General features: G+C 39.7%; 1 protein-coding gene across 2 annotated transcripts in view; it reads right to left on the bottom strand.

The window, feature by feature from the left end:
* Positions 1-23,117, bottom strand: part of ARID4A (AT-rich interaction domain 4A) — a 48,100-nt gene extending 24,983 nt beyond the window's left edge. For both annotated transcript variants that reach the window (XM_074908884.1, XM_074908883.1), the window contains exons 1-10: positions 22,971-23,117; positions 21,971-22,042; positions 20,556-20,666; positions 18,074-18,139; positions 17,243-17,333; positions 5,031-5,110; positions 4,823-4,917; positions 4,078-4,210; positions 2,133-2,212; positions 331-407 (exon numbers count right to left, since the gene is read on the bottom strand). In XM_074908884.1, coding sequence (XP_074764985.1) covers positions 331-407; positions 2,133-2,212; positions 4,078-4,210; positions 4,823-4,917; positions 5,031-5,110; positions 17,243-17,333; positions 18,074-18,139; positions 20,556-20,666; positions 21,971-21,976 — 739 coding nt within the window. In that variant the 5' untranslated portion in view covers positions 21,977-22,042; positions 22,971-23,117. The remainder of the gene's footprint in view (positions 1-330; positions 408-2,132; positions 2,213-4,077; positions 4,211-4,822; positions 4,918-5,030; positions 5,111-17,242; positions 17,334-18,073; positions 18,140-20,555; positions 20,667-21,970; positions 22,043-22,970) is intronic.
* Positions 23,118-25,910: the final 2,793 nt, after the last annotated feature.

The raw sequence follows: 25,910 nt of genomic DNA on the forward strand, positions 1-25,910 counted from the left end.
AAAAACTTTGGTGTTAGGGGAGGTAACTATATACTTTACTGTTCAATGACATTTCAAATACACTACCTTGAAAATATCCTATTCACTTTCCACAAATTTAGAATGGATCAAAACATGAAATAAAAATCAAATAAACAAGACATTACAAAAACAGCACTTAGTAGAAGGCAACTATATCCAAAGTTTCTCTAATTTATTACATTTTAAATTGTTTGCAAAATATCCAAGAGCTATTATTAGAAATCAACAGGCCAGCATTTATCTGCAAAAGCTGAAAGTCCTATTGCACAAGATTGCTTTTTTTAAACACCAAAATTTATTCTAATTTACCTTTTTTAGGAGAGGACTCAGATTTTGGTAAATTTAGAACATCTAGTTCTTTAATGTCTTTTCTTGCTACAGAGTAACTGAAAAAGAATAAGGTTCTGTTATTTTTAAGGACAGTAAAGCAAGCATTTGACTTAGAAAAACAGCAATTTCTAAAAATTTCCAGATTTATCATTCACTTTCAAGCTCCTTTCTAAGAACTAACTGCATAAGGCATTTGTTATTGTAGGTCGTAATACAAGATTCAAACCCAGAGTAAGTTTCCAATTTTTCTTTGAAACTCTTATAATTGAATAATTAAGAAAAGTTTGTAAAACTTATTTTAAAAGTTTAACCTGCACAGATTTGCAAAGGTAAAATAGTCTACGTAGGCAAAAAACACTTTCTAAATTGAAAATACTCACATCAGTCAACAGTTGCTACCTAAAACAGCAATCTAGCTAAGTTGAAAGAAATAAGGCCCTTTATTTTCTGAATGCATTTCTACTAGCACAGAGCAACAGTGAAGCCAAATTCATATATCTGCATTGATAAATAGTTGATTTTTATTTTTAAATTACAGAAGTGTTCTCACAGCAAAATATATGGAAGTTGCTCTGTTCTAAAGTTATACTGAATATTCAGTTACTGAATTACTACAATAGAAATGCTAACCAACCTGCAAGGAAAGCCTTACAAGTGAGTTATTACAATAAGATTTTTTTTTTTCTTCTTTCATTATTTCAGAAAAACTGGAGTAAAACCTCAGGAATTGGAGGCAGCCATTTTCTGAAGTTAAAGCCATAAGACTATGGGGAAAAAAAAAGTAAAACAGAGCAAGACTGCATGCTTTTCTGATAACGTTCTACCTTCAGTATATAAAAAACCCAGACTTATCTAGAAGGCTGATGATACATGTTTACATTAAGAGGCCAGAATAAGGTACTTGAAATATGTTTCAATAATTAAGTACTCGCACCCTACTCAAAATTATGGCTATTAAAATCACAAATGGTTCACTTTGAGAGAAAGAGGGACGACAGCTGGCCTTTGGCAAGAAAGTTTTTAGTTACAGTATGTTGAGACAGAAGCGTTAGAAGTAAGGATGAAGAGAAATAAAGGGAAACAGCTTTAGAAAACAGTCTTCATACACTTTTTAATATATTATTCCTTAATTAAGACACACACCTCTGTCCCCCTCTCTCCTCCCTTCCCCCTTTTGGGGGGAGGATATGGACTAATAGGGCCTTTCTTTTTACAGGAATCTTGGTTCAGATTCTGTAAAAATTTTAATTAAACAGTTACTTTACATTCACTCTTTTATTTAAAAAAAGGAGATTAAACACTTTTAAACTTCACTATTTAAACAGCCATGGACATCCAGGCACTGGAGGCAACGAGTCAATCAGATTTCCAACTACTACAACAGATGCCCATAAAGACATAATAATTAAGACATTAAGGGAAATAATTAGAATCAAAAACTCACTTCAAAGAACAGGAATCATCTGAAGTGTTAAAAACTGTTCTGTTTTTTTGTGGGTTTTTTTGTCGTTGTTTTGTTTTTCCAAAGTTGTTGATCTTTTCTTAATGAAGAAACTCCAGAAACTTTACTAATTCAATAAACTCTTATCAGTACACACAATGTAAAGGTGGGCAAGTAAGCACAGTCGGGGAAAGGGAATGTGAATGACAAACGTGTACAACCAATATTACACAAAATTGTACCCTTTCCTTCTGGAACAAATAATGTCCTCAGAAGCAGTATGTAATTAGTTTTGCATTTTTCTCCCATATACATCTAATGAAAGTAAGCTATTACTTACAATTTGGAATCTGCAAACGATCGAACCAAACACTGGTCCTTTTTCACTGTGACGTCATCATTACAGCTGGGAGACACAACCTGAAGTTTCAAATAAAACACTTTTTTTAAGGAAAAAAAAAAAAAAAGCTGGTCTTGAAAGGAAAGAAAGATAGACAGCAGGAAAACTGTTCTTTTCCTTTTTTTTCTACTTTAATTTCCAGTTCTGAGAAAAGAAACCTACTTCAGTTTATATAACTGAAGCCAACAATGACAAATTTCAAGAAGCAGTTTACATCAAAGTATTAATTTTACTTCTTAAGTATAAGTCAGAAAAGTTTGCAGTTTCATTTGCAAACTCAGAACTGATCTACTGGGGTGACATCATGGGATCCTGTTTATTCACTCTGCTTTTTTTTCTACTCTTCATACAAAGCTCATTTAAAGCATCTATTTAAAAAGTCACAGACCCACTTATTTTATACCAGTTTCTGATCTTTGGCATTCAAACTGAAAGGTAAGTAGGTTTTCAGGTTTGCGGTGTGGGTAATATCAGCCAGTGTGGAATCCAGTACATCCTTCCACAGCAGTATCAAGTCTAAAAAGGTGATAAAAATGCATTTGCAGTATGTGTACTACCACAAACAGAACAAGTTAACATTTTGCTCTAGACCACATACAAGTGTCAAATGCAGATGAACTTCTGGATCTACCAGGACTCAGCGGAAGCTGTGACATCCCATTCAGATGAGTCAGAAGTTTTATATCCAAAATCAAGATAAGACATTCCTGTTTATCAGGTAGCAGAGAACAGAACAGGTACAAGGTATCCAGTAATTTAATCCCCTTGCTAGAACCATGTTAAATTAAAATATGTCGTTAGTAGAGGGATATAGAGCAATCAGAACATTTACCACAATACCACACTTCACACTTTAAACTGAGATACATACAGCTAGAGGAGTCAGTGTCAACTATTCACCCTACATTACACCATAATATACTTTCAAGGAAGGCAAGACAACTGGCCTATGTAGTTAGCTACCTTTTGATCCTGGATTCACACAGGGAAATAAAATGTTAAACTAAGTTAGAAGATTCTAACAGCTGTGCTCATTCCAGTTAGACCTAGACTCAAACTAAAGGACTAAACTCAACCTGCCTGTTTAATGCTCTAAATAAAGGTTTGGGGTTTTTTTTAACAAACACATCTCTGAAGGATGACAGAACATGGTATTGTCAGACAAGCTGAATACACCAAGTTTACTAAAGAAAGCAACTTTTTATATACATCCCTAAGCTTTTCTGTGTGTATAAAGAATCCACAAAGTGTCTACCTCTACAGTACAAGTCTACTTGCATTTGAATTTATTTAATGTATCTTTATTATCAGCAATAGCAATGAACAGCAGTATCCTATATTCAGAGTCAAATAAAAATAATAACTAAGCTCTACTGCCAGATTAACTGGCCAGTAATGTGAATGCAAGCATGAAAGAAACTAGTATTTAATAAAATTAAAAGTCTAAGGAAAAAGCAATCATTAAATACAGAAAGATAAAAATCCCACTGCAATTAATATTCATACAGCTAGCTGATAATAAATTGCCCGGGTGCACAAGTCCTAACATATCGTATTTTTAGAAGATAAATATTGTTACATACCAATCATTTTATGTGCAGTTTTGAAAGTCTTAAGTGCTGTAAAACTGTAACTTACACATGAACGTTAATCTTTGCTCTCCTACTCTTCACAGATACTGTAGAATATTTGTATTTTTAGCAAGTATGGGCAGCAGAGCTGAGCTTGACTGCATCTGTAACTTTGCTGTAAAAACTATGAAGTTTGCAAACCATCATATTCAGGAAAACCGTGGTACAAACAATCTAACAAGTCAGATGACATTCTTGTCTAAAAAGATAGTAGTAGTATGACACTAGAGATGTCAACGTCTTAAGCAACTTACCAAAGCTGGATACCAGTCTGCCTTCTCAGAATTACAAGTCACACTCACAACTTTGCCAAGCAATTCATCGTTGAGACGCCTTTTATCTTCATCCTCTTCTTCACTACTTTCTTCTTCCTTTTCATCTTCAGTACTAAATTATTAAAACATAGTATTTTAAAGTTTTCATCTGAATATTTGAAAGCAAATACAGCTTACAATCAGATCTTTCTTTCTGTTCTGCAAAGCTTCAAAAACAAAATTAGAATTTTAAGAGCGGAAATCGCTTGAAATACATTTAAATATTAAATGCGCTTACTTAGTATGAGGAATTTTGTAGCAATTCTTTCCAAGTAGTAGTATTTTACAACAGCATCATGTTAGAATTTGAGGCATGAATCAGGATTTGATTGTGCACAGACACAAAAAAGAGAAAAGGTCTCTACCACAGAAATAAAGCACATTTTTTTCCTACTTTGTGCAGTATAAAGAAGATTAAAAATCCTGTATTGCCTGACTCATGAGTTCCTATCATATGAAAGAAGTATGAACATTCTTAAGGCCACTACAAGGAAAAAAACCATCAATTTCATAACACTGCTAACACATGAACACGTCTGCATGAACCGAATTACTCAAGTCCCTCAGCTGCGTACACAGCTCACATGATAGAGCATTCACAGCGTTAGACCTTCAGTGGTAAGACTTCAGTTTTAGCAAAGGACACTGAGGGAAAGGAAAGCAACAGAGCACTACCAAAACTCACACAGGAAGAGAAGATCTTCTTCCTCTATTAGATTTCTTCCCAATAACTGGAGTTCCAAAGTGCTCTGGATTAGTTAGTGGCAGTTGATCAAGTGTCTATGTGGAAAAAGAGGAAACAAAATTAGTTTGCTATTCTCCTTATATATATATATATATATATATTAAAAATAAACTACCTAATTTTCATTACCTGTCCATCATTGTCTTACCTCACTTTCTGCAAAGTGCCTTTCTCCCTTCAAGCATAATGAAGTTCGTCTTAAGGTCCTTTCATCACCATCATCAAAAACTAGTATGAAGTCAAGAAAACACATTGGCACAAGATGATCAGATCTCTTTCCCAAGCTGACAAAATAGGTCTACTATTTATCCCACAATCTAGAATATTCTCTAAACATGACTTTCAAGACCTCCACTTAAACATTTATTTAGTTCACAAGCAAAATGAAGGGTGGTCTGTAAGATTCAGTCTAAAAATAGATAAATTTTCAGACACGGATTCAAGCCAGTATGAAGTAAGGCTTTTGGATGTAATAGTCTCAGTCTAATTTAGACATCCTTCTTATCAATACACTGCACATTTCAAGCCATAGCTACTTGCTGCATATCACTTATTATTACCTAACAATCTTAGGGATTTATTTGGGTTTTGGTTTGTTGGGTTTTTTTCTTAAGCCTACCCATTCATTCCTTACTTATGCTACTTTTTAGTCCTCCATCTTGCTACAAACAACCCCAGAAAGAAACATATGAATGGAAAGAAAAAAAGCATGTGATAGATTTTGATACACTGTCGATACTGTGCTACTAACAGACTGGAAGTACTGGAAATTTGTAACTGTAATTCTCACCAATTTATAAAGAATACTTAGTAGACATCCAGTTCTCTTAAAACTCCTGTATAAGTAGAAGGGAACTTCCATTAATGTCTATACACAGCTGAATGAAAGTAGAATGCTATGAGGCTATTGCAAGCTTTGCCTGAGGAAGATCTACTCTTTAGTCAGCTTAAAGAAAACTTTTTCAAAGAGAAGGAAAGAAAAGTTACTAGTTCCCCCCACACTGGTTCAGACCCCACTGTCTGAGCCATGTGAACAGGCCCTTTTCAAAGAGCAGAGACCAGGTGGCTGCAGTCTGGCATTCCAGTAAGGTAAAAGTTTATTTGTATGGGGTCAAAGTGCAGAATACTACTCTATATTTAAACTACTTGAAATGTGCTTTGCCCAGTAGTGAACTTTGAAGGAGATTGGGGGGGGGGGGGGGGGGAAGAAGTTTCAAGTTTTGTGCATATCTGTATGATAAATTTAGCATACTTCTAGTAATAAAAAAATCTCCCGAGGTAGCACCACTATCAAATATATGTGTATTGTTAGCAAAAACAGATCGGTTGCAGCAAGAAAAGCACTTATGTTATTTGTCAAATAACTACATAGAACAGTCACACTCTCATAATCTTTGATTAAAACCATAGCCTGCAATAATACCTATATAAACAGGTATGAATACAAATTTAATTAAGCTTGATAAGGTTCTTCTATCTTCAGACTACAGATACTGTTGTGGCATGCTCCACTACTGAATTATCTTTATGGCTTATAATACTTGTACACACAAGGCAACTAAATTTTCCCCTCCAAAAAGCTAGTATTTTAAGGATGGCAGATACCTATATGCCTAGTTAGCTACACTAGTCAATAATATTTTCAAAACATAAATACTAGTAAGACATGTCAACCCCACTGTCAGTATGTTACTCTCAAAATTTTCTAGTTTAGCTTACAGCTCAAGAAAGCCACCACTTCAACATTTTGTATTAACTGGGAAAACAAATGAGCTCTTCCCCTCTGTGTTACTAACTCAGCATTGGTACCCACTGATCAGCTAAGTGCAAAGACCAGAGGGCTCAAAGTAATTCTGTTCAGTGTTGTCACAGGTTTATATTAATTTAAAAAAAAAAAAAAAGCAAAAAAAATAATCTGTATCAACCCACAGAACTTTAAGTTTCACTACCCACTCCAAACTCATCAGTTCTCTCTGTACACTTTGATAAATATTTCTTTGCCATAGTTTTAAGTTTTAAAGTGGTTTGGCTGACTGGGCTGTGTGCCATTTCTCATTGCTCTGAAGAGACTTGAAAGTGGATTAACATCATTAGCCCTTGTCAAACACGTTCAGAACTGAAGTCAAAGAACTAGTTTTTCCCAAATAATCAGTTTAGGGAACACATAGCTGGTGACTGGCACTGGGTAACTTTACTGAAAAAAAACAAATGAACCTGATACTCAACAGGAAATAAAGTATCAGTCTAGTTTCTTTCCAATTTTGGAAGCTCTACCTATTTAATTAAAAAGAGTATGGTAGAGGAAGAAATCAAGCAAACCATTCATAAACCATATGATATATAATATTTTTTCATCCCTAAAAGAGAAAAATCCTATAAATACTCAGCATTAAGTAAAATACATGAGTAAAACACACTACACTCTATTTAAATTAGGACACATAAGGAAATGACGACAGTTAAGAACTCTGTGAGATATTCTGTTTTCCTCAATTACAACAAACACGTGAGTTAGCTTAGAACTTTGACAGTCATGTTATTAGATATTCCCAACCAATACAAGGCAATTATAGATTGAAAATGGAATTGCAAGTCCACTGAAGTGTCAACTTCATAAATTTATATTTCACTTCCACGGACAAAACAACATGGAAGAAAAAAAATACTAATACTGAATAATTAAGTTTTCCTAATCATCCCTCAGACCCAATGAAAGCGTGAGTGTATGCTTTCAGAGTCTGGCAGTCGTGCTTTTGGTCCTATTCCCAGTTTCATACCTGAATAAAGACAAGTCTACCATATGCCACAAAAGCAGCCCTCACCCTCAAACCTTTTCCTGTTATTTTTCTCAGTTTTCTCTAGTTGAAGGTAGAGAAGTGTCCTGTTCTACAGAAGCTGCTTGCCCCTTGCCATACAGGGGAAAAAGTGCTAGGCCACTCTCCATTTTGCAAAACTGAAACAGGTGGACTGCAAAAAGGAAAACAACAAAACCCAAAAAAACTTTCTGAAACCCCTCTTCTGCTCCTAAAAGGAAAGCCACTCTTCCCAAAAGGATAGTGTACTTTCTTTCTTACGAGAGGCAGATAACACACTACACTTTAGGAAAGGAAGGTGGAAAAGCACAAATTCTCAGAACTCCTTCCTGAACTGCAGCAGGCCAAGGAATTGGCATAACCATTAAAGGAAAGTGTAGAAAAAGTCTCTGCTCAGCAGACTGAGAATGTCCTGCCTGGGGAAAAGAAAATGCACATCAGAGTGTAGGAGTGCGTGATTCCTTCAAAGTAATCAAGTCCAATATGTTCCCTTTCCACCTTGGTAATTTTCTTCCAGTACTGAAGTTTCTCTCCCCTTCACCCCTCATTCAGGTTAAAAGAATGGATAGAGTCAACATATCCAAACCCCAAGAGTTTCATAAATATATGTAAATACATATATACACACACGAATTACAAAACTAGAAAATTTTTATCAAGGCTGTGTGGTTATCCCTACAGAAGACATTACCAGCTCAGTAAAGAAAATGCTTTTAGACAATTACAACAGAATTCTCAATAATGAAAACTAAATGGTGCTACATAGAAGGAAATACCATAGCATTATCATTACTTAAAAAGACTTTGCCTTTTTAAAATAATTAATAAAAAGTAACAGTTACATTTAATTTTCTATCTTGATGGGGGCCAGTAGGGCAAAGGTAGAAGAACCATGAGGGGCAGAAACAGAAGGCACTAATATTTCTGGTATTTCAAAGCCATCTAATTACTTAAAGAATAAACTGCAACTTTATTTGGCCATGTAAGAGTTTTCAGATATGTAAGAAACTGTCTGCTCTTTCTACAGCAACTGACAGCACAGGTGCACAACTTAGAGCAAAACAACATCTTTGCAAAACAACAAACTAACAGAAGAGCATAAAAATTAAGATTTCTTTGGCTAAATTACTCATCACTTTATAAAAAGTGATCAATGTAGAAAGGATAGCATATTTTTCATACAAAAATATCAATTATTTGAACAACTGAATTGGGGCCAAGTAAGAAGTCTCTTCAGTTAATCACAATGCATGAAATATTTTGTAATTGTAGGTACTTTAAACTTGCTTGTCTTCTAGGGAATATACTTGTTTGAGACTTAGTGAAAGGGTAAGCAGAAACATACACTGATAGTCTCAGCACCTTTTAAAAGACATACCTTTCTTAAACTAAGTTGGCCTCGTGGTTTCCATCTCATTTTCAAGAAGAATCTACTTCACCAAAATTCATATTACTGCCACCCTATGCATGACTTTTTAATGCTAGTCCTAGAGGTTTTAAGAGAGTGCCTTTTCAATGCACAGTATCGTATAGTAATGATTTCATAAATATAAGCAGTAGGACAGATGGCACTTTTTTTGGCTACACGATACTTTGATACTATGACGGCAGTCATGTTAGGACTTAATATGCTCCAAGCTGCAAATTCATTCCTCTTTTTAACTTCATCCAGAAGTAAGACTGTTTAGTTAAAACGTCCAGTACGAACAAATTAAAACCTGTTAGATTAATGTTGAACAACTTGTATTAATTCCTTAATAATTTCTTAAATAGCTTATTGTTTCAACTCCAAATTCTCCCACAGCAGAAGTTCTAGAGGTTGTATTCCTTAAGAATTTACTGATGTTTCGGATGTGTTAAAGAGGGAAGGAAACAGGAACAGAAGACAGTGAGGTATCTCCCCATACAATGTAGTCATCAAAAGATGTGTTTACAGTGCCACAATATTTATCTTAGAAGAGGAACTTACAATCCTGTCCTTCCAAAGAAACAAGTATGAAAAAGCAGAAGTATTTTAAGTACTACCATTGCCTCATCTTGTAGTGGGCACGTACTTGTTGGGGAAACAGAGCGTACCAGATGAGTACTTCAGTAAATACTTCTGGAAAGAGAATGATACATACTAGCCAGGAACCTATATACTACTATTTAAGAGTCAATATAAGGAAGTGGGAATGATAGAAAAGCAACGTTTCTGCTGGCCAGAGGCCTTTCTTCCAAATATGTTGCTTAATGACGAACACTGACAGAAGGGGAAAAAGATGACTAAGCAGCACAACCTGGAGGAACAGTCTCTGTTCTAGTCCCAAGAATGGAGTTCAATATGCTCCACACAGAGCATATTTAAACAGTGAAAATGAAATGGAAATTTTCTGAATTTTGCTGCCTCCCAACCTTGTTGATAATAACAGAAAAGAAACAGAATTGATTTTTCTTCTGTTTGTGAAAGCCTAGGCAAGCTCAAGCTACCACAGAAAAAGAAAACCAAAGATTCCCAGTGGGAATCAGTGCGATACTTCCCAAAAGTTAGTAAAAAATTCTCCCCATTGAAAGTTGAGTATCAAAAATGCATTAAACAGTGCAATTTTCAACTCACTATTGATGAGCAGTTATCTCATACAGCTCATGTATCTACAGCAGGCCCATATATGTCATTATCAAAATACTAACCCTGTCCTGACCAAAACACTGTCTCAGCATCAGTTCTCATTTATTTATATAAGAAACATCAGCAAGTTGACAACTCAAAGTAATTTTTAGGAACTGTGAAGAAACTTGCCACAAAAGAAACTGCAGATCAGTTTAACCGCATCTTGTTCATAAATATCCCTAAGATTAAAAAAAAAAAAATAAAAAGGAGAACATAGCGGGACACTAGCAATAACATCCTCATAATAGTTATGATATTACTTACACACAGAACAATCAGTGTTACCAGAACAAGGCGGTCCTGTAACAGATAAGTGAATAGGAAAACAAACCCTCCAGACTGCATCTGCTTGCTGACTTCAAATCCAACAAGTTATGTCACGCTGCCCAAAGGAGGAAAGATTCTATACTGCACAGCAAGTAAACAGGTTTTTTTTCTCCTTCCTCATCCCATTCTGAAACTTTTAAATCTACTGAGACAATGAAAGTAGGTACCAAGAAGAAAAAACCGCTCCAGTGTCACCATGCACACTTAATTCTTTTCACTACCTACCTGACAAAGTAGTAAACTGTGAACTACCAGAGATGCTGTCTATGAATGCCTAGATGAACGTTTGGAAGTTTTGCAGATTTTTGTTTTTCAGCTGTGGAAAAAATATAGCAAGTACCAGGAGTCATGCAATACTTGTTGAATGACCTTGTAGACAAGGTCTGTACTAACTACTGATTCATCACTGTAAGAGGACTTAAGAGCAAAATAATGCAGTGTATTGTGCTACTGGAGTGACTACAGAACTCGATTTAAAAAAAAAAAAAAAAAATCATTTTAAATGAGCTTCAGTTCCTCTACAGAAACATATCTGAAATGTCACTGAAAACACAGAAGTGCAACCTTTGACTCTGCTCAAAGACTATCACCTTACAAACAAAAACCTACTGTCTGAAACTACTGTAACAGCTCATAAAAAGCTATCTTACTATTATTCCATAAAAAGCTATTTTATTATTATTCCATAAAAAGAGATGAGAGAAAAAAAAAAAAAATCCACCTCCTTGCTTTCCCTCAACATTGTTTGTACTTAATTTAAATATTTTTTCTAACAGTCAGTCCACACTCTAACAAAGGTGGCTTTGTAACAGAAGGCTCTATCCAGTTGATTTGTGACAAGGTTCAGTCAATAGACACTTCCACCATCTCATCTCCTCCTCTACCTGCACGTTGCCTAAACGCACATAAGCACAAAATGCAGTGCTATTCTCTTTTTTTCTAGATTCTCCAGAAGATAAACAGCTATTGCAGTCTACGTGCCACAGGTGGACTTAAACAGCAATACAACCCATGAAAGGACTCCATGCAAATATAGGGTTTCCTCAAAATCCACCCAAGCAACATTTTTGAGGATGAAAAGAACAAAATTATGGTGGGTCAGGGTGGTATAGAGCACCAGAAAAGTGAGGGCATCTGCTCTGCCACACTTGTGGTTTTGGATTCCTGGATGACACATGCACAGCCCAAAGATGAAGTGATGCTTCTGGGATGTAGAACTCAACAGGATGCTGGGAAGAACTGGTCAAACCAGCCACACAAACATGACTAGCACCTTGCACACACTACAAAATGTGCGCTGTTCGAGTTACAAAAAGACAAACCAACAGGCCTCTGGCAAGGATGAAATCAACTTATTGTGGCGGCACTGATAGTTTTATCACCCTTCATACAAGAATATGTTAAGAGCTGAAAGTTGTAGCGGAGCCAGAACCAAGTCAATTTTTCCTGTTAGCATAGAGATCTCCACGAGGCATCAGAAGAGGAAAACTTATTTTAAAAATAGGAAAATGTAACTATAAATAGCTCCTGTGACTATAAAGAGCAACCCTGCTCCCAAAAGTCCTAGGACATCACTGTTGGTTCACATTTTCTGATAAATGTTCTCAGAATTATAAACTGGAATTTTCAAAATCCATGCAACCTGAAAGAAGACCAAAACCAAATACTTAACACCTTTCATTTCTGTCACCTGCCCTCCTAAATGCAGTACTCCAGAGAGATGCAGCTGGAGGCTGAGACTATACTTCATTTCCAGAACAACTGAGGTGGACTCCCCAGAACTTCACTTGCACAAGGACGAGCACTCGGGTATCTAACTCCTCTCAGCACACACTTACTCAGCATTTCCCACAAACTAACAGAGCAACTACATGAGAGAAGGAAGGTACCACCACACGAGGCCGGAGGGCAGCACAAGCGGAGACGTGGGGCTCACACAGGCGTCTCAGAAGTGGTGTCTGCCTTATGCCACAGCCAAAGTTGGGCCATGCCGATGTACAACACCATACCACAGCCAAGGAAGAAAAACTGTTGGCTTTGCAGACTCATGCAGTATTGAAAAGGAGAAAAATTAATTCGTTACTATTTACGTTAAAATATTCTGCTATTTCATGACAACTTAAAAAGAGAAGACATATCATCTTTTACATAGAAATACTAGATGAAGCCTGAAAGCCATAATTCTCAAAAAATAAGGATTTCATGCTCCCTTTCACTCTAAACCATATATAAAGCCCTACTGCTGACAGCAAGGTCTGCTAGAAACTGCACATGCCTCCCACCGATTTGGGTTAGTGATTTTTTTTTTTTCTTCTATTTCCTACTTATTTCAGAGGTAAAAAATACTTAAACTTAATGCATGTTCCCTCTTCCTCTCTTTAGAAAAATTTTTCCATGGTATTATCTAGCAAATAACAAGGCTCAAGGCTCAATGTATTTGATTTTTCTTTTGTTTGAAGTTGCAGATATGATTAAAATACATATACTTAACGAGAGCTAAGCACATACAGATCACTGATCTGAGTTTTGTCAAAAGAGAGATGACACTTCTATTTTTATGAGGCAATAAAAAAGGCCATTCTAACAGCAACTCTTCAGATGCTTACTCAATTGAAATAATGCTTTTCACTTCTATGTAGGCATTACATTGCTTCTAGTTCTGTACAGAAGTGATACAAAAGTGTTTCCTTAAAGAACATATACATAAGGATTTCTGTTTTGTGAAATTCTGGTAATGCTTGTAAGATTCCAGGGAGAATATGAAAGAAGGCAAATACAAGTACGCACTTTGTAACACGGTCTGCATTGTGTTTTTTTCTTTTTTTTTTTTTTTTTTTAAAGTCATTTCAGACATTTCAGTATTTACTTGAAGCGTTTTACAAGTTAACAGAGGTTCAGGTGGATGATACGCTAAGTAAACCATATTTCAAACCTGGCTCAGCTGAAATCAGATCTGATAGAGCACTCTAATGCAATGCAATTATCACCTAGCAATACATTCAGCACTTCAAAAGCATCAATGCACCACTTTAAAATTTGTAAAATAAGTTCATTTTAAATAACTGCATTTTGAAGATTAAAACATCCAACTAAGTTCTCTGGATAACAAATGGCTCAGGCTGCTATTCCTGTCATCCCAGTGTAGATTGGATGGAGCAGATTAGAGAGCTGACTTGTGCAATGGCATTTTCTAGACATTGCTAAACTTTCACTCCAAAGAGCTTTTGTTTCTTCACCTACTTATACCTAAAAACTGATTTCCAAAGGTAATCTCAGAAGTATTTCCATATCACAGCTGAAAAACTCCATGCAACTAAATGGCTACAGTAACATTATTACTATGTAAAAATAGGTGAATTGGTGATTCCACGGTACCTACAATAAAAATAAATCATTATTTATTTTGGGTACATGAGCACCACTAATAGACAGGAGATACTGTTAAAATAGACTAACTGATCATCACTATGGCTCTTTCATTACGTTGGTGACTAAGCAGCCTACTACAGCGAACTCAACATAGTGTTTCTACTGGTTCAACTTACTGAACAAAGCAAAGTTGTTTCAGCTGACTTTTCTTCTTCTTTAGAAGAAGAAATAAAGAAAATCTGAAATAACGAACCTGATCTGCAAAGTGGACATCATTACACCTCAGGAGACACGCATGCAGTTTGTTTTGGTGTATTTTTTGAATAGTTTTACTTACTACTTTGAAAATGCTTGATTGTATATATTAGTGGGTTCCTTATTCATATCAATCTACTTTTAGATCACTGAGAAAGAGATGCTACATAACACAGAGTAAATAGCATAGGCAAATAACATACTACTGAACACAAGCTTTCTCTTGTGCTTTCTATCTCAGGCCTGACCACATTCAGGAAGACATTCTAGAAACCTGAAGGCTGATGTTAATCCACTTTCCTCTCAACATTTTAGCTTTGAATCAGTGAAGACGACTGCCAAGTAGTTCTGCCCACCATCTATTAAAAAGGAACTAATTCAACACACTCTCTCCTTCACAGAAACATACACTATATACCCAATACCTATCCAAAACGTTCTACAAAGATACAATAGAAGCAGTGGGGAAAAGATAAGGCTTATTTTTCACACCTCACTGTTTCTGTACTCAACCTACAACACTCCCTCAATTTTAAGAGTAAAATAACCATTTTTTTTTTAATGACACAAACTTCACATCTGCTAATTTGGTCAATGTTACCTGAGTTTTCAACACCAATAAGCAGATCACTCACAAAAATGTTCATGAGATCTAGATACAACTGTATTTTCATAGTCATAGGAATATATACTCTACATGCCATATTAGAGTACTGCATGTTAATTTACTGGAAGATTACTTAAATCCCTCCAGACCCCCAGCTCCTAATTTCTACAAAATCCTAGCAGTCTTAATACATTTACATATGGAAAACATGAGGGTTTATTTTCCCCATTCCACCTGTCAAAAAATATTTTTTGGGGAAAGAAAGTGACAATAATAAATTAATCCACTGGTTCAAGTTTTTGAGGAACTGCACTTTAACAAGTGTATAAAGTAAAAATCATGGCATGCATGATTTATCTCTTATTTGGGAAAGTTCAACAACTTGTTAAATCTAAACAACAATCCACTAATACAGGGCAGAGCATTTATTTACTGTTCAAATTACCTACTCATCAAGTATTTTTGGCAGAAGTGTACTGCTCGAGAGGAAAAAAACAAACCAAAAACAAACAAAAAACCATCAGACAAAACTCACCCCAAAACAGGGGACTTAAAGTTCACTTGTCAAATGTAAGAAGACAAGTACGGTAAACAATTAGTAGTTTAAAGCTTTTTTTAATCACTGAAGCAGGAATATGTGGAGTTGGTTTCCTGATAAAAATCTTCTGGTCCAAATTCAAACAGAATTAGCTAAAAATGCTACTTTCAAATTAAAATATGTGAGTTTTAAAATGGAAATGCTAGTTCATAAACCATGACATTATTAGTGTAGGACTGTGTTTCCTATCTCTTCTGTATCCAAACAGTGAACCGCAAAGACAACACAAAGCAAAGTTGAAGGTCCAGCGTTCTTCACCGAGTATGTCACATCGTAGTACTAAACCAAGTAGATTTTAAATCTTCTGCACACCAAAATAACCCTGCCTTCCCTCCCTGACCTGACATACACTACAATTTTACAGCAATGTTATAATCTTGAAGAAAAACGCAAGAGAGCAGTGAGCTTTGTCAACTGGCAAGTCAACGGGCTTATAGTTAAAGCACACAGTAACAATAATAATCATAAAGTGATAAATCCTTCCAAAGTGTCTGCAGTAAGAGCCTTATCCTGATCCCACCAAAGATGACATAACCGTACCTACTGCCAATGGAAATGTTGGATTACTGAAAATATCTTCTTAAAAAAGGGGTTAATGAAACAAAATAATTGACATTTCGTGTGATAGAGTATAGAAGAATATGAAGTAAAACTCAATATATTTGGTATACGAGGCAGCCAGTGAGAAACAGTCAGTTTAAACTTACAAGTACTAATCTCAAAAGCAATGCCAAAGAGTAGCATATACAATTAAGAGAAGCATATTCCCTCCATGCTACTATTTGTGAATATAATGCTCCACAGCTGTAAGAAAGTTGTGCAAAAAAGTACAGGTGCTCGCAAAGCTCTCTAATTCAAATACTGTGGGGGTTTATTTGCTTATCTAGTATTACTTGAATGTTGCTGGGTTTTATCATTCCACCGTGAAAGCTGTTTCGGAAAAAAACCTAGAGAACAAAATGAGCAATTCTAATTATTCAAAATAAATTTATCTTCCAATGAATTCTTCTCCAACAATGAAATTTTGCTGACGCTGCATTCTGAGGTTTGTACTGCAAGGTTTGTATTCCAATAACTGAAAAGCTCATGAACCTCCAACACAAGAAGCAAAGTAGTTTTCTATTTTGCTGAATATAACATAATCATTATTTGAAAATTATTTTAAAGCAAACAGTTATTCACATTATAAATGAATGTCCCCTCTTTTCTTTTTAGGATATATCAACTCTTTTCCTAAAAAAAAAAAAAAGCCTGTCTTCTGTTGCTTCACACAAAACACAATCCTCAACTCTACACAAACCAGAGGAATGACTTCAGAATGCAGAATACTACCAATGCTTTTCTTGTGTACAGGATTGCACATAGCAAAGCAAGGCTTGCATTTCAGTCCTTCATTACATGCCACAGGTTTTCAGCTAGAAGTGCAACTACGAGGTTTATGTCTTAAAATCTGCAAAAATTATCATGAATTTCAGTGAATGTAACTGACATCAGTGTATACACCTTGTGCCAAATAAAACTTGATTGTTCAGCCCTGCAATTACCTGTGCAATAGCCTCCCTGAACATCAAATAATTATCATCTGACCCTAATGGAAAAGGAAACAAGACCTGGATGACTTTAAAAAACCCCCTCCAAAATCTCTGATCTTACGAGATATAATCACTTACATTATTACCTATAATTAGAAATATATGGTTCAAAGATTACAGACCGTAAATGAAAGCATGTGGCTGCTCACCTACAGTATACCAACTAGCATCTGTCAATTTGCTGATAACAGCTTCTTGAAAGGATCCATCAGGCATTTTGGTTTCAACCATTGCACCAACCTGCAAAAAGGAGTATCTCAAGGTTACATGTAATGCCAAACTCATATAATGGAGAAAAACACATGTAGGCATTAATTCTTCCAGCAAGCTAGACTTCTTTTTTTTTTTTTAAAGACTCATTTTAGCAAAATGTTACTCTGTAAAATTGAGTACCTTAGCTGGTAAAAACAAAGTTCCTTAAGTATGAAGGTTGAACTGCAAGTAGACAGTAAAGGAGTAAGAGGCTCAGAAGATCCAATTTCGGCATGACTTACATCATCACCAGAAATAACAGAAGGCTAATTGGAAATCAATATCCAAATATATCACAAAAACACAAATCACCAAATATTTTTATATAAAATACACCAACGATTTTAGAACAGTTAGAGCAATCATATTCACTACTGTCTAAACAGGCTTGAACTTAATTTCATAATCAAGTTGTCAATTACTTATAAGAAGTTTCAAAGCTTCATTACTTGTAAGAAGCTTTATATCCCATAAGGAGATACAAAAATCACTGTGTGCATAACTGTATGTGTATGAAGTATATTACACGGAGAAGCATAAAAAGCCTCTACAAGCTACAAGAGTAAAGACTAATTACTAAGGCTCAATATGATCTAAAGCAATGAGCCTCCTTCTGCTGATGTAAATTCTGCACAACAGGTACTCACCTAAACAGCATCAAAATTTAGAATTTTACAAATCAATTATGTGATTATGAAAAAAAAAAAAAAGGCATGCAATATACATACTCTTAGAGGTCCTTTCACTTGGTCATCTTGCACTAGCTGAGTTGAGTTATCCCCCTTCAGAACCACCTGAAAGATATTAAAGAACTTTTCTGTATGTATATCTTTTTTATAATATATATCTTATTTTTGACAGCATATAAAAAAGCATGAAACTGTATAGTAATCATAATTTGGAAAGTAAGATCTTTATCAGTCAGACTCAAACATTACTGAATACAAAACACTGGGCATGGATGGTTTTACTGACAGGAAGCCCCAAGTGTCACAATATTTCATCTGAAACATCATAATTAAAGAACAAGGCAAATCAAACATCAGCTACTCCAAGGCAAAGAAAATACATTTTGATGTGAGTTTGGACACTGATGCAGTTTGGGGCATACCTGGAATTGGGCATCCAGATCAGAAGATTAAGCAGGTTTTTCTCTCTCTCAACTTCAACTGTAGCACTTTATTGACAAGACATTGAGTACTACATTAAAAAGCTCTCTTTATTAAATACGTATCAAAAATCACCAAACTGAACACAATAGCACCGCTTCTGCTGCCTTGAGCAAGAAAAAGTTTTTATGGTAAAGATGTACAAGTGTATTGAAAACAAGGATCAGTTACAGTGTGAGTGTTTCTCCCTTTAAAATCCCACACTTGAGAAGGTAGCACTGATGACACAGAGTGAATGTAAGCCTATGTAATTTGGATTCCTGAGTTTGCAGAGACTCAGTGTAGAAACATAAAAGATGAATATTTAGATGTCAACATTGTTAACTGTTTCACTGCTGTTTGTTACAGCAAAAACACCAATGGTGTTTTAGTAAAAGAATTCCAAATTTCCCGTTTCTTTTCAGGAATCAAAAGTTCCAGGAGCTTCCTTTCTACCTATAAAGATGTCCAGTTTTCTGGCTCCCCCAATTATCCCCCAACCATCGTCTACAGTGTAGCAGTATTTATAACTATAACTCTAGTAGTGTGTTAAACCAGCATTTGTATCAACACACGTTCAGGTTAATAATGCACTTTACACAATTTTAAATTAAAATTGCATATCGGCATTGAGGTGAATGCAGGTTGTCCTGATACTCAGGAAAATACTGGACTTTCTGGACTCTTTGCCCTCCTGGCAGATGTGTTGGGGTGTGCCTACCTGCTCTTAATCACCGTATCAGGCTTACTTTGTTAAAACTTCAATTGTTAGAATATAATTGAGACACGGTGACAGGAATTTCCACCAAGTCACAGGAGCCTCATATACTTCCAAATCTTATCAATGGAGTAACACAGCGTATGATTCTAATGAGAAAAAGAAACTCACACCTGTTAACATTCTAAATACTCTATCAGGCCAAAAATACAGATACAAACTCAAGGATGTCAGACCAAGAAGGGCAGCATGCTGCTTCCTACAGAGATTCTCATTAACACAGATTTCAAAGAACATCACAAATGTCTATAAGTACTCATTAAACACAGGGAAAATGACTCCAGCAGCTGGTTTTTTTTTTCTCTATTAATGAAAAGCACTCTGACAAAGTGATATGATCTATATATCTAACTGAAGAGGCTGATAGCTTGTTCTCTAAGCATTAGAGCACGCAAAAAATTAGATGTGTAGTTATAAAAAGAAGCTTTCATCTCTATTTATTAGGGGGGGTTGGGTCACTAATGCCTTATTTACATATCCTGGACAAGAAAGTAGGAAATGGGAAGATTTTGACAGAACAAATAGGAACAATTTCTGTATTTCCTAAGAATACTTAATTACATTTTATTCTTGCTTTCCCACAGTAGCACTTACAACAGTACTGCAACACCAAAATAATTACTTTTTCAGTTCTTTTGGCATAAGACTTGTCAATATGAATGAATATTATGGGTCAGTACTGTGCACGTGTAGAAACTCAGCTACAGCCAGGGCACGCTGCTTGAGAAGCAGCAGCAAGATGCTCAAAACTTAACAAATGTTATCCCTGCCATTTCTAAAACCTGGTCTAAGAAACTAATTATTGCCATCTTTTTTGCTGCTATGTTGATTTATTTTGGCATTGCCTCTTAAGTTCCAAGCTATAAAACTGAGAACATCAGTTGGAATGAAATGGAACTTTTGCTTCCGTGAAGAGGCTGCTCTTCTTCCTTATTGCTCATGTAAAGCCATAATCCTGTATTTGTGACATCAAAACTGATTGCTGTGAAACTGATGCATTCACAAACAGAAGACAACCGTGATCAGGAAAGAAGTAGCTAGAATAAGTAATTTGAAAGCTCAGTCTTGTTCTAGCATCCTCCTAAAAAAAAAGTAAATTAAAAAACACACACCCTCAAAAAAGAACAAAAACCACACCAAAATATAAAAAACAGCATTCAAATGTTCTTTAAAATTCATACAGAGAGGTAACAAACATTTCCTAGTCTTCAGGACCAGGATCTTCTCTCACAGCCCTTTCAACACATTGCTTTAATAAAATGAGCAACAACCACAGTCTCCTACCTTGACTTTCACAAGCCTTTTCACTGTCTTAATCTTTGCCTCACAGAAGGCACCACGGTACTTGGCACTGACATCAGTTCCCACTGTCAGGTAGGCAGGCTCATCTGCTGCCTATTAAGAAACAAAAAATAAGAACAAAGTTTAGTTCTTCTTATTTATTTTCACAGCTACATCATTCAGTATTTAATTTTACATCTAAACTTTTAGGCCTACTGACTTCTAAGCGATAAGCAATGTCTGCACTTGGAATTGCAATTAGACAGTTCTTTAAAAGAAAAAAAAAAAAAAAGGAAAACCAACCAACAAACACGTACAGTAAGTTTTGTTTTAACAGCGATGTGGACACACCACACCACACACCCCCCATTTTGTGAGCCTAATTACTCTCCCAGAATTATCTTTGAGGGTATTGAACAGATATTTGAAACATCTCCTTATAAAAAGGGTAATAATGTATAGGAGCAATTATGAAAGTCCTTCCTATACAGCATACAAAAGGGAAATATTTCAACTGAAAAAAAAGCAGTATAAAAGAGAGTTGCACTTTTTTCAGCTATAAGCAATCCAATGACACTGATGATTTAAAACATTTGAGATTGTTACAGACTTAATAGTAAGTATTGGCGTAATAGCATTCTCAGATTTTTTTTTTCCAGTTGACTAAAAGGAAGCCTCCAGAGAAATTTGTTGTAATCTTTTTCAAACAGCTGTTAACTAGTATTTTTCTTTGCTGAAACACCTTTATCAAAGCTTAATTGCTTGTGCATTTTTAAGAGAGAGAAATATTTCTCATCATGTTTTCCTTAATCTGGGCTTTATTACTCAACATTTCACTTCGCTGTGCTTGAAGCAACTGATAAACAGGGGTAAAATTACCACGTTGAAAATGCTTATCAAGACAGAAAATCGGCGCAGAATATAAAATAACTAGTTTTCTGGGTTTTTAAAAAAAATATTAGTTTTCAATTCGCAAGGTTAAAAAAAAAAGTTTTTCTCTCTTTTGTAAACGATACTGCAATTGTTAAGCTTTTTACTGGGAAAAAAAAAAAAAAACACAAACAAAAAAACAAACACAAAAAACTAAACAACCAACCCGGCAACCGCTAAAGCGGGACAAAAGCTGTGGTTTTGCAAACTTGCAATAGCAGCTGCTGATACAGGAAGCATTTGAAGACAGTAGCCCAAAGGACAACAACTCAAAGACGTCGTGAATTTTCAGCCTACTACTGCAAGAGCTGAGCTCCCCCACCCCTGGGCTGGAGCGCAGGATTTACAGCGCGCCCCGAACCCCCGGCCAGCGTTACCCGACTGTTGCTCAGCCGAGACGGGCCATTAGAAAATGAAATCGCCAAGAGACACGAGCGGAGGGGTGGCGGGGGGGAATGGAGCCGCTCCCCGCTCCGGAGCCAGCCTACCTTCATCTTTAAAGGTTATGTGAGGGATTCCAGCTCCAAGACTTCTCCTCCCCGCGAGCACACGGGAAAACGCTGCAAAACAAGGAGGGCGGGGGGGGTGTGGGGGGGTGTAAGCGGCTGAAGGCTCCCCCCTGCGAGCGCGGGGCTCCCCGTGAGGGGCGGCGAGGGGAGCCCGGCGCGGGCAGGCGGGAGCCGCCGCCCGTCCCAGCCCCCGCCGGGCCGCGGAGGGAGCGGAGCGGGGCCGCGGCCGCCGCTTCCCGCCCGGCGGCCCCTCTCGGTGTGTCACGTCGCCATTACTCCCGCTCCCCGCCTCAGGGCGGAGGGGGGCCGGGGCGCGCGTTCCACTCGGGAGGGAAACGCGCCGCCCCGACACACGGGCAGGTCCTCGCCGCTGGTGGCGGGAGGGAAAGGGAGGGGGGGCAGACACGGGACGGGATGGCGGGGCCCGCCGCCTCCTTCCCCGCCCCTCGCAACTTTCTGCGGCCCGCGGAGGGACGCGCCGCCGAGCCCCTCCTCCCCGCCCTCCTCACCCGCCGGCCGGGCGGACTTCTCGCTCGCCTCCCCCCCCCCCCCCCCCCCCCTCCTCACCGGACACCCGCCGCGGCCAACCGCCGGGACGCCGCAGCCCCGCGCCGGGGGCAGCGGGCAGAGGGGTGCGGGGGTGTGCGGCGGGGGCGGGCCGGCGCCGCGCGGCTCAGGGGGGCTGAGGATGGAGGGCGGCGCGGGCGGGCGGTCCCCGCCGCCAAGCGTCGGGGCAGCCCCGGGGACGGCGCCGGTGAAAGGCGGCCGGGGCGGAGTTCGGCGGGGAAGGGAGTCCCCGTCCCCGCCGCGAGGGGAGCGGCGAGCGTCCCCGCTGCCTCCCGGGGTGGAAGGGGCGCGCTGGCGCGGAACCGGGAGGGGAGAAGGAGGAGAAGGGGGAAGCTCGCGGCGCCGCTCCGCACCCCCTCCCCCGGGACGGCGGCGGAGTTACGGTTTACCGAGGGCGCTCGCTACCTCCTACCTGGAAACTCGGAGCGAAGTGGGCAGCCCCGCGCTGCCCAGCCCGGCCCCGCCGCGCTCCCAGCGCCGCGGCCCCCTCCGAGACGACGACAGCCCCGCGAGCGGCGGCGGCTGAGCGCGGCCCCGCTCCACCCCCTCCAGCCCGGACTCGCACCGAATCACCAGCGACGAGCCCAATAACAAGCTGTTGAGCAGAATCGGTCCTGCCTGAACTCCCATTGGCCCCCTCGTGACGCCCCGGGGGCTCTGCCCCGCCCGGATTGGGCGCCGCGGACAGCACCCCCATTGGTCAGAGGGCGGCCGGCAGAGGGCATTGGCCAGCCGTCGACGCAGGTAGCGCCACGGAGACTTTTGATTGGCGCTGCCTCGGAGCGCCGGGCGATTGGTGGAGGTTGAAGTGAAGTCAGCGTCCTTCCGCGGATGATTGGTGGGTGCTTGATCCGGATGTAGCTTTGAGCGCGGTGATTGGCCGCGGCCGGGGGACCGGAAGAACAACGGCGCGAGGTGATTGGTGCGGGCCGTCTCCTGGAGACGCGGAGGGGCGGGGACGAGAGGGAGGGTGGGGGGCGGAGACGGCGGCCTGCGGCGGCGGCGGCCCGGGGGCGCGCAGAGCGCATGCGCCGCGGTCAGCCCCCCGCCGCCATTTTGTGTGAGGCTCTTTCCCATTTTAGGCCGCGGGAGGAAGGGAGCGGGAGTGGTCGGCGCCTCTCCCGCGGGGGGAGGCGGGGGAGCTGCGGGCAGCGGCGGCAGCACCGGAGAGCCCGGCGGGAAGTCTCCTCCCGCGCTCCGAAGAGGCCGCGCCTCGTTTCTTTCCCGCGGCCCGGCCCTGCGTTGGATGGTGGTGGCGGCCGCGTCGCCCTCTCTCCCGCTCGGCAGTGATGGCGCAGGAGCGGGCCCGGCCGGACCCGGAAGTGGAGAGGCGGCCATGGAGGGGCGGCGGCGCCTCTGGCGGAGCGCGGCGGAACGGCCCCCCGGAGCGTGCGGAGGAGCCGGTCGGTTGGCCGAGCGGCCCGGGGAGGCGCGGACCCGCTGGTGGTCGTTTCCTGCTGCTCTCCCCGCCGGAGGCGAGCGGCGGTGCTGAGGCGGCGCGGTCGCTGCCGAGCGCCCCAGCAGAGACACCGCTGGCGCTGCAGGTAGGGGCTGCAGGTGCTGCCCGTGCCGTTTTCCCCCTCACGCCGGTCCCTCAGCTGGTGCGGGCGGGACGCGGGCGGCTGCGCTTCCCTCGGAGGAAGGTGCTGCTGCGGCGCCATTAACCGTCCCCTGCTGCCAATGACGCATTTGGGGTGAAGCCTGGGGAGGGGGACGTGGCCGTCTCTTGCTGCCCGGTGTCTTCTGCACATGGTGCTGGTGATTGTGATGGCTGCCTGGCCTCCTGCCAGGCGCCTGAGGCCAGACCTCCGCCCGAAGATGCAGCGAGGACAGGGGAAGATTAGTGTTGATGGGGCTCAGTGCTTTTCGGAGCGTGTGGGGCGGATTGTAGTCTTGTGCGGTCCTTCCCGTGCCTGCGAGGGATGCTCTCTGAAGGTGTAGCCTTACCACGGCAGGGTATCTGCGTCTGTTAGGGGTCCTCTAAAAGATTTTGGTTATAGAGCTTTGACACTACTAAGTAGGAGTTACTAACAGAAGCTTATAATAAAAGTATGTCTTCAACATTAGCTTCACAGTTTGACTTCTTATATCAAATGTGTTCCATGGTTGACTGTAATGCAGATCCATTATTCTTCCACAAAGTAATGAGCCTCAGTTTGACAGTACTCGCTCTTTGCTACAAGACATACCTTAGGTTTATCTGAAGCAACAGAGGAGGGACCTACCAGTATAGCTAAGAGATCCATTGTGCTAATTTGACAGAAATGGGTTGTTAGTTTAGATGTAGTTTCCATGTAAGTTCTGGTCTGAAGGTGGCTTTTGGCTTTGTATTTTATATTTTTTATTAAATCTGACGCTTTGGAAAGCAGCAAGCAAAGAGATGATTCTCTGGGAAGTTTAGCGGGCAGTGGTGTATAGCATAGATAAGTTCTGAAGGCTTAGTAAGGCGTAATGTACGCAAGGCATGTTTAGAACTGACTGCAGGAGATGTGTTTGGATCTGGGTTATAAAGATGCTTGAGAGTGTAAACAAAATGTTTAAAAGTTTGAGATGTCTAGTGCTGAGGGAACTTCGATTCTGTATTGTAGTTCCATTTTATGCAGTAGATAAACTGAAGAGTAAATCATTGTTTAGAATATATCAAATCTAACCCAAATGTTAACAAAACTTCAAAAATTCACTTTGAATGTGAACTTTTGATCTCTGTGGAATGTATTGGCCAAATCACTACTTAGATTGTGAGCTTTTTTTGAGGCATGATTTGTATCTCTGTACCAAGTATAGTACTGTTCAATAAATAACAGTTTGTGACAAAACTAATCAGTCTTGCTTCTGATTTCTAGCAGAAAAACCCTGTCTACCTGGATGTATCGGTTACGGCTGGTGGGCTTAGGAAGTTTGTGGCACATCACCCATCTAGCTGTTGTGAGCAAAAGGGCTTGCTTTCTATATAGCCAGTCAGCAGGAGAGGTGACTTGTTCTTTTATGGCATTTAAAGCACCTAAGAATGCTAGCTAGCAGCTCAAGAAAGAGCGTAAACATTCTCACACAACTTGGAGATGATGTCTAGTATAATGGAATGAAAAAGCTGTGCTTTTGGCAAGCCAGAGAAAGGGTCTAATTTTAGTTTAAAATAACTTTTCAGTGGAATATGAACTTCAGGACTCAGAGTTACGCCATGATACTGTAATTTTTCATTCTAAGTGTATGTCAGTGTTAACTAGCCCTGAGATTTCAAGCCAGCTTGGCTATACTGGATCCTTGCAGCTGTGCTCCATCCCCCAGTGTGATCCCTTATAGGGAAACAGTTAAAATGAGTGGAAGAAATGAGCAGTGGACTCTGCTTTGAGCC

The sequence above is a fragment of the Athene noctua genome, chromosome 6, assembly GCF_965140245.1.
Source record: "Athene noctua chromosome 6, bAthNoc1.hap1.1, whole genome shotgun sequence".
NCBI lineage: Eukaryota > Metazoa > Chordata > Aves > Strigiformes > Strigidae > Athene > Athene noctua.